We start from the raw sequence: 9,914 nt of genomic DNA on the forward strand, positions 1-9,914 counted from the left end.
CTTAGCATCTATGCCCCAAACACCAGGACACACAAGGTCCAAAAGGAAACACTAATATAGCTGAAATCATATACTGACCCTCACACACTGATAGTGGGAGACTTCAAAACCCATTCTGGAAAATGGACAGACCATACAGACAAAACTAAACAGAGAAATGTGGAAGCTAAATGATGTTATATACCAAATAGACCTAACAGATATTTACAGAACATTTCTTCTAAACACAAAGAATATACCTTCTTCTCAACACCTCATGACTTACTCCATAATTGACCACGTACTTGGACACAAACCAAGTCTCAACAAATAGAAAAAAAATCGAAATAACGCCCTGAATCCTATCTGACCACAACGGATTAAACCGGGATATTAATAACAACAGAAACATAAGGAAACCAAACAATTCTCTACTGAATGAAAAAAGGATCAAGATAGAATTCAGAAAGAAATTCTGAACTTATTATAATTTGTTACTCTTTGTAACTTACTGAGGTTATGTTTTCTGTTTTGTTTAAGAGATGTGGATCTTGTTATATTGCCATGGGCCTATATAATCCTCTTGCCGCAGGCTCCAAACAACTGAGGCCACAAACAACTAAGATCCCAGTTTGTGGTTTATTATCTATTGGGAATAGCATTGTGGCTTACGAAGGCAATGGGGCTTAGGGAAATCAGGTTTTCTATTGACAAGGCACAAATATGGAAAAACATGAACTTGAAGAGAGAGGACATGGGATTTCCTGTAGTCAACAGTGTCTGAAACTTCTGCTTCATTTGAAGAATATCTGAGGCTTGGAAAAAAGGAGAGAGGATGGGGAGAGGATGATGGGAGGGAGCAAGCAAGGAAGGAGTAAAGAAAGAAAGAATGGAAGGAAAAAGCCTAATCACAGTGAAGTGTTAAAATAGATGGAGGAACTTTCAGGCTCACACATCCATATGATTACGAGAGTGTTTATTGAGTCTAATAAAATGTGTCCAGAAGGATAAGGAGAAAGACACAGAGGATTTGTCATACTTGACTGAAAGTGCAAATGCTGAGGTTAGAAATGCTTATGTTAGTGTTGAAACAAATACAGATAAATCAATGGACTTTGTAACCTCAGGATGACCCCATCTTCATTCCAGACACCTTTCCTGTCACAGGACACTAAAGCTCTGCATGCTTGACCTGAGCCCCCTTTATCTCCAGGATCTTCTGGGGCAGAGTCTTGGTCCAGAACTGCAGCTTTCTGGCCTTCAGGGCTCGACCCACAGCAGGCTGAATGTCCAGCTGCAGGTACTGCTCATCATGGGCCAACTCGGGCCAGTATGGTAGACCCACACTGTTTGGGTTGCTGTGGATAGGCCACCAATAGGGAAGGATAAGGTCACTCTCATCCAAGACTTTGTCCCTTGATTTGGGTCAGAGCAGTGGATGAGTAGGCTAAGGGTCAGAGGGTAAAGGAAAACTGGTCTACTGATAGAGAATACAAGTGTCACCCATTAGTGTCTGGTCCATTTGAAGTAAGGTAAGCTATGTAGTTTTGTCTCTCCCTCTCAGATGGAAAATACCAATAACAGTATCACAATATGATGACTCACCCACTAGGTTTCTGTAGGATGAGCAAAAACTAAAGCTAGAAGGTGTCTGCCTATGTATGTCCCAAGCTGGAGAAGACTATGGTAGAATTAAGGACCTACACATGCTAATGAGGCACACCTACATGGGAGTCCTGGATGGAGACCCAGACAAAAGGAGTTTGAGGGAGGGGCATATTCTCACCCATGTCTTGCAAAGTTGGCCCAGTACTTCATCATCCTCCTATTCAGCAGCTTCTCATCCTCAGTGAGGTCAACTGTAGACAGAAGAAGACAAGGGTCTAAGTCCTAGCTAACTCATGCAGGTGCCAACTCATGCTCTACTATAGCAACCGTAGCCTGGACCCTAATACTAGGCCTGGTTTAAACAATTCCCTTACCACTTAGATTCTAGGATCTATCGAAGCCTCTACTTGAATTCTCTCAGGATCACTCCTGCCACAGTGTGCTCTCATTGCTTCTTGCACAAGGTAGACTAGGAAGGTTCCTATTCTAGCCCTGATACAGTTTTTGTTTGTTTGTTTGTTTTTGCTTCGTATTTTTTTTCAGCTCAGAAAAGCTGAACACTTGATCCTGTTCCCTCCCAGAGCCTCAGTTTCCTCAGCTGGACTGAGAACTCAGAAATCCCTCAGGAACTCATCTAGGCCTCCATTCAACTGAAGGAAAACAAGGCAGACTCACCTTTCATGCCCCAAAGGTGGGAGCCAAAGACAAAGGCTAGGTGATCACCATGGTCAGCCCTCACATGGGATGGCCTGACATGCTTGATGAAGCTTGGCTGGTGCTGGAACTCATAGAAGTAGACAGGCGCATGGGAACCTGGGAGTGAGGACACAGGTTGACATAATGATTTCTCACATGGAGCTCTTTTGCCCAACTTTTGGTGATAAGAAACCTTCCTGTAAGGTTAGTGGTGAGCTCCAGGCTGGAGAACTGACTATGGGGAATCTTTTGTTGAAAAGAAACCCTGGCATTCCCAGATGAGTAGTTGTGATAAGACACCAAGTATAATTATCATGTTTCCTCCTCTGGACCTGGATAAGATGCCATTCATTTATTCTAGACATAAGGATTTACTGTGGTAAGTGTATTCAGTTGCCTGGAATCAGAGACCTGTTAAAGACATGTATCATGTCTGGACTCTACAAAACTCATCAGGGACCCACAGCTCTGATCTCCCCTCCCCTTGGTCTTGTTAAAGATGTACTCACGCTGAAAATGTGCTACTTGGAGTGCAGGGATCACAAACATGAAGTCCTCCAACAACTCCCTGAACTGTGCTTGGAGGGTCTGGGGGTCCTGAACGTCCCCCATGTACTCTTCCAATAGCAGGTCACTACATTCAGGAGGTAGCATCTACACCAGGAGAAATCAGGAAGAGTGAGGTAGGGCATGCCCCTGGATAGGTAGGCAGCAGCCTCTGAGTAACCAATGTGGCCAGGGATGAGACCGGGTATAGAGGGAAAGGTATGAGCTTTGGGTGAGCCCACACAGAAATACACACATACACTAACATTTATTCTGATCATGCCATCTGACAACAGTATATGGAGCTCTCTCTGTTAGGACAGGATTCAACATTGCTCACCATCTGTGCTGCTGTGCTCTTCAGAATACCTGGCAGGGTCTCTCTGGTTATGTTCTTTATGACAGGATCAAGTCCCTTCAACTACGAGGTAGAGGAGAGTCTTAAGTATAGGATGGGTTGGATCTAGATCAGAGTACCTTTAAGGTCCCACCACCCACCATTTGAGTTTAGGTTCCCAGGGGATTAGAACTAGGTCTTACCGAGGGAATTCCCCAGCCACACTCATCACTGTCGATACCAATGATACTGGGGACAGGTTGAAAATCCACAGAGGCCAACAGCTCCCGAGGGTGCCTTGGTAGGAACATCCCATCCACCACACCAGGGATCATAATGAAGGCCTATAGGGCATTAAGGGCCAGTGCTGAAGATCAAACACATAAATATTCTGATGCCCACTGAATATCCACAGTATTTCCCTATTTCCTATTTCATCTCAGGGTGCTATGCTCACTTCAGAAGAAACAGGACATCAAAATTATCCTATCTTGTTCTTTTTGCACACAGTACTAAAGGACGTCTAACCATAGAGGCAAGTTAACTGGTTTGAGTAGTAAGTACTGGCAATCCCACATCCTAGTGACCAGGTCCTCCAAGTCACACAATTCTCCCAACCTGGTTGATAGCCAGAATCTCTGCTTCACTCTTGTCTCATAGGCAGTGTACCAGGGCCTCTGAGTCCTTGGCCTCACATCCAGACAGGTTGGCCACCATCTGTAAGAAGCACAGATAATAGTTATCTCATCCCTCTCAGAATAGAGCAGAATTTCCTTGATTCCAAGTAGATGTCATTACCCCAAATACCACATCCTACTGTTTGTTGGGTATCAAAGACTTAAATGGAATTGTTCACATTTTCAATTGTCTAGAGGTGACAGCTGGGAAAGGGACCGTTCTACCTCCATATTTGTTTTGTTGTGGGTTTGTTTATTTTTGTGTGTGGTGTTCATGTGTGACAATGGATTTGGTGTGTCATATTTTGCCTGTGAAGGACAGAGAACACCCTCAGGTGTTACTTGTGGCCTTACCCCTTGTTTGCGTTTGTCTACACTGGCTTCCTGAACTATGACCTTCCAGGGATTCTACTGTCTTTACTTCCCATCTGTCCATAGGAATCCTGGGTTTACTGACCCATATTATCACCTCTAGACTTATGTGGGCTCTGCGGATTTGAACTTAGGACTTCACATATGCACAGCAAGTATTAATACCAGCTGACTATTTCCTTCAATCCTTATGTCCTGGTTAGAATTTTTTTGGCAAGTTGACACAAGCCAGGGACAACTGGAAAAAGGAACTTCAGCTGTGAAAATGCCTCTATCAGATTGGTCCATAGGTGAATCCTGGCTTTTTCCTTAAAAGTGACTGATGCAGCAGGGCCCGTACCACTACGGGCAGTGCACTCATGGGCAGGTGTGCTGGGCTGTATAAAAAAGCAATCTGAGGAAGTCATGGGTAACAAGGCAATTAGCAGTGTTTTCTCCTGGCATCTGCTTGAGTTCTGGACTCCAGGTACCTTCCTGAGGGTCTACTCTGATTTCCCTTCAAGTTGCACTATGAACTGTAAGCTGAAATAAACCTTTTTCTTACCACATAGCTATTGGCCATGGTCTTTATCACAGCAATAAAAAGCAAACTTAGAAAACATGCACATGTATTTTTGCCAAATATGGCAGCCACTGTGCATAGCTTTCTGTTGTATATCACACTCAGCGTACATAAACCAGAGAGGGATGGATTCTAAATTTTATGCCTTTCAGAAATTAATGGAATGAAGCTATTTCTCATGATCCTTGTTCCCCAAGTAACAGAATACCAAAATACTACAGGCAAGGACTGAAGCAGCAAAGTAAGGGCTGGTATTGTAGAGTGCACTCACTGTGTAGACCACCTCAGATGTGTCAGAGATAAGGTCAGGCAGCAGGGCCACTCCACTCTGCATAATGGCTCCATGGAAGAGTCCTTTGGACATGGGGGATACAACAAGTGAAGACACACTTGTACCACCTGCTGACCCACCAAAAATAGTGACCTGGCCAGGGTTGCCTCCAAAGTAGGCGATATTCTGCTGGACCCAGCGTAGGGCAGCCACTTGGTCGAGGTAGCCCCAGTTGCCTCTGGCGTGCTGGTCTCCAGTGCTGAGAAGTGGCAGAAACAGGAATCACAGGTCTGTCCTTATTCTACTCAGCCACCATTGTCCAAACCAGTTCCAGAATTACCTGAAGAAGCCAAGGATACCCAAGCGATACTGGATAGCAACAATTATTATTTCTTCAGTAGCTGCCAGTTTGGATACATCATGCATGGAAGCTGTTCCCAGAACAAGTGCACCACCATGGATCCATACCATCACCTGGAGATATCAACACAGATCTCAGGAGTACCACACCCAGATCAGCTGTCTTTTAGATTTAAACTTCTTTGCATCTGTCAGGTCGACTTACACACAGATCTTCTCAGGATTTCAGGACATGTTCCACAGATGATTACTTTAGGCCTATAAGCACATTTCCATTCCCACTTTCCCAAACAGAAAATCTCAGCATGAATTAGTGGATCTAGATCACAAGTAATGTGATCATCACACTTAGACTCATCAAAGTAGAGCAAATAGGGGCATATTGAAGAGTGTCTTTCTTGATTGCTATTCAGAAGAGTCCTCAGATCCCATTGGCACAACAGAAAACCTGCAGCTAGAAATTTTGGTGATGTCCATACGAAATGCTGAGCACTTTCTAGAGTGGGTCTGCCAGGTTCAAGTCGGTAGAAGAATTTCTGATTTAATCAAAGACCTAGAGCCTCTTACATTTAGATTCCCAGTGCTCTGTGCCACACACCCAGTTATAAGCAGTTCACCATGGCTGGGGTGACCTTATTGAACCCAGTAAGGTAAGACTATTAATCAGGGTCTAATCTACAGTGTTCAGAAGTACTTTGTCCCTTCCAAGCTTCCTGAGAAGGAAACTTCTTTTTCCCAATCTAACCACAGTTCAAGACACTCACAGGTAAGTTAGATCCTTCATGGGCATGAGCTGGTGTATAGATGTTGAGATGCAGGCAGTCCTCGGACATAGAATTGGGAGGTATGTTCAAATTCATCATCTTCACAACCTCATTATTCATCATATCAGTCTGCAGACACCTGGTGAAAATGGAAGACAGTTAGTTCAGGACATGTGATAATCAAACCTAAGGCTGAGTTTGCACATTCTCTCAGCCACCTTCAGCTACTGCTTTCCATGATGCCCTGATAACTAACATGATTCCTCTCTAAAGTCCCTTCCCACCAAGTTAGAGTCCACCAGCTCTGTTGAAATGCTAATAGAGCAGGACTTTCAGGGAGACCTCTGGTCAGATAGTAATATCCTGAGGGCTAGTTGTTGGAGACTCCTGGCAGTCTCTATGAAAATGATTGCCTTCCTGTACTATCATTCATCACTTCTATACTATTTAAATCCTGGTGTGGCATTAGTTTTGACTGTTGACTTGACACAATGTAGAATCTACTGGGAAAATAATCTTAATGAAGGATTGTCTAGATCAGTGGATCACAACTTTACAAATTCTTTGACACTTAAACACAGATCCTCATGTTGTGGAGCCCTCCACTGAACTATTTTGTTGCTACTTCATAACTTTAATTTTGCCACTGTTATGAATAGTAATGTAAATATATGATATACAATATGTCTGATATTCGACCTCTGTGGGATAGCACCCCCGGTTGAGTACCACTGGTCTAGATCCTGTAGGTCTCTAAGCATGTCTGTGGCAAATTATCTTGAATATGTTCATTGAGATGGGAACACTTGTCTAGTGCAGGAGGTACCATTCCCTAGGAAGTGGCTTGTGAACTGTATAAGAATGGAGAGTGTAAGTGAAGCATTAGCAGGAATGCTTATGTCTATAGAGATATGTAAGTAAAGCCTTTATGTCCAGCTTCAAGTGAAATGCACAGTAAAGCCATTGTGTCTGAATTTGAGATAACTGTTTCAGGAAAGCCTTTGCTATGTTTGAGTTAATCAGTAGAGGCTCAGAAATTGTTTTGGTACTGTTTAAGCCTTGAAGAAATGTTTCTCTGGAGAGTCTGTGCTTGGTGCTACTTGAGAACTTGGAGCTACACTGACCTTGGTATTCTGGCATACCTGGCTTTCTTACTTTGATTACAGCTTGCTATAATCAAAAGGGACTTAGATATGTGTGGGTTGTCACCTCACATGAGCAGCAAGAGGAAGATGACTTTGGTAGTTGAAATGCTTCCCAGTTCCAGTTAACATTTTGTATGCTTGAATAAAATAACTGGAGTGAGATAACTTAGTGTCAGTCTTTTCCAAAACACTATACCCCTCTGCTCCTTCAGAAAATGAAGGCTTGGCAACTTAGTGAGCTTCTCCCCCTACTGCAGCACCTATGACCCAACATCAAACAATATACTTTTTTTAGGCTCTGTTCCTCATGGGGATGTGATGTGATCATCTCCCTTGAACTTCTGCCCCTGTGGTTTCCCATCTATGATTGATTATAACCTGGAATTGTGACCCATAGTAAAATCTTTCTTCACCACATTGCTTTTGTCAGGGTACTTTATCACAGCAACAGGAAACAAACTAAGACACTTGAGAACTGGGATTTTGTGCCCACATAGGAGCTACAGGGAAGAATGGACAATGCCATAAGGGACTGAGACATTCTTCATCTCACTCCAGACTCTCAAGGTACCTCCTTCTTCCACATGATCTCCAGATGAAACCATATGTACTTGTTCTTTAGTCAACAACACATGGACAATGGATGCTCAACAGTGACTTGAAGAATGGCCTTAGTCTCTCTCCTCACTGCAGTACCTGCAGCTAAACTTCTACAGGTGCCAAGCTCTGACCCAGAGGCATGGCATAGATGTTCTTCTCTAATCCTTAGCACATTCATTGGAAACATGCCTGGGAGACTGCCCTCAGCACAGACAGAAAGCTGCTATAGACCTGAGTTGGAGGAGGCACTGCAGTGTGGCCTGGAGCTAAGGTGACAAGTCCCCTGGGCCCCAGAACTTACATGGCTGGTGGAGAGGTCCCATCTCTCACACCACTCCATGGCTCAGGGGCCTCAGGAGGTGCAAAGCGCAGTGGTCCTACAGGTGGCTTGGCAAAGGGAATTCCCAGGAAGGTATAGACACCAACATCACTGTCTTTCACATGGACAAGGCTTCCTCTCACCTGCCCTGTGTGTGTGTTCCTGATGGGGCTGGATGAGTCCTGGCCTGCAAGTGGAGAGATGCCATCAGTTGTGATTCTTGGAAATTCCTACCTCATTGTCACTGTGGTACATGGGTAATATAAGCCGAGTCCTCCCAGTTCAGCTGTGGGATGTGCAGATTAGGTCTTCTGGATTACCTAGAGCTTTTAACCTTGTCCATTGGCCCTCTTAAAAATTGACAGGGCACTTCCATAGTCAACAAAATGGCAGGCTCAGAGCCACTTTGAATTATTAAGGAAATATTTTCATTATCCAAGTCTAGAAGGAGCTCTAGCCACAACCACACGAGGTGAGGGACATGTCCCTCCTGCTCCTCTGTCCCTACTGGCTTCTCAGTACATGGTATCCTTACACAGCTCTGACCATGCATGTACCACAGGGTCTATCATGTGGTCTTTGGTGGAGGCATTAGGGGGTGCACAAACCCACATTTCACCTGTCATCTCCACCAGCTCCTCCCTCAGGATCAGCCTTTGACTGCGGAACTGGGACAGCTCTGACCCTGGTTCCCTCTGTTCACTCACCATGCACGTGGAGGAGGAGAAGCAGGAGCCCACAGGCCACAGCATACAGCCAGGCAGGAAGTCTATCAAGTGGCATGTTGAATGGCAGGCCCAAGTCTGTGTTGCCACAAGATGACACTCTAATAACAACAGGAAACAGAATAGGTAGGCCTTGCCCAGGCAGGAATTTGTACCTTTCAATGTAGGTGTGGAAATTTGGTCACAGGGGCAAAGTTCTTATTGCAGGAGAACTGATAAGGCAGAAGATAAAGGGAGCCAATAGTCAGCAGGCAGGTCAAAGCCACCTCTGCAGGTTCTGCTTCTTCCAAGGCCTCTGAGATAGACACAGCATGGCATCTGAAATCCTTCTGGAATGCCAGGATCCCTGTCCTTGAACATGGAGTCACCATAGTGCAAGGGCAGGAGCTCTAAGTGTGTCCTTCATCCTCAAAACTCCTCTGTGCTGTCGAGATTTAAAGAATAGTAAGTCCATCCTCAGGGTCCCTTGTCCTATGGTGATCTTAGGATCTGCAGGTCCCCTCCCTGTTAGGTCATGCTAGTTTCTTTGAAAGACACTGAAATTCTGGCTCCTCTTCCTGTGTGTGCAGCAGTTCAATAACACCTTCAGGCCCTAGTGCAGGGGTTCTCAAACTCTCTAATGCTGTGACTCTTTAGTACAGTTTCAAAGGTTGTGGTGACCCCCAAAGATAAAATTTTCTTTTACTACTTCATTACTGTACTTTTGCTACTGTTATGAATCACAATGTAAATATCTGGTATTCAGGATATCTGATATGTGACCTCAAAAGTGGCCATGACCCACAAGGTTGAGAAGCTCACCCCTAGTGGGCATCACCAAGAATCATGATTTTGGTGAAGTCCTATGGTTGGCCTTCAAGACAATGAATGAAACCTGTAAAAGGTAGTATCGTAGGATGGCACAGGGGTGTGATATGTAGGGGGACTGGGATCACCAGGATCTAGAAGATGGG

At 44.5% G+C, this 9,914-nt stretch overlaps 1 protein-coding gene across 1 annotated transcript; it reads right to left on the minus strand.

The window, feature by feature from the left end:
* Window positions 1-1,150: 1,150 nt before the first annotated feature.
* Window positions 1,151-9,019, minus strand: LOC131911828 (liver carboxylesterase-like). Its single transcript, XM_059264220.1, has 11 exons — window positions 8,944-9,019; window positions 8,219-8,423; window positions 6,173-6,311; window positions 5,389-5,522; window positions 5,049-5,307; window positions 3,370-3,510; window positions 3,170-3,250; window positions 2,793-2,937; window positions 2,263-2,400; window positions 1,766-1,838; window positions 1,151-1,337 (listed from the first exon to the last, which is right to left on the minus strand). The coding sequence occupies exons 1-11, from the start codon at window positions 9,017-9,019 to the stop codon at window positions 1,151-1,153; spliced, it is 1,578 nt and encodes a 525-aa protein (XP_059120203.1).
* Window positions 9,020-9,914: the final 895 nt, after the last annotated feature.

Source organism: Peromyscus eremicus, chromosome 5 (assembly GCF_949786415.1).
Source record: "Peromyscus eremicus chromosome 5, PerEre_H2_v1, whole genome shotgun sequence".
NCBI classification, from domain to species: Eukaryota; Metazoa; Chordata; class Mammalia; order Rodentia; family Cricetidae; genus Peromyscus; species Peromyscus eremicus.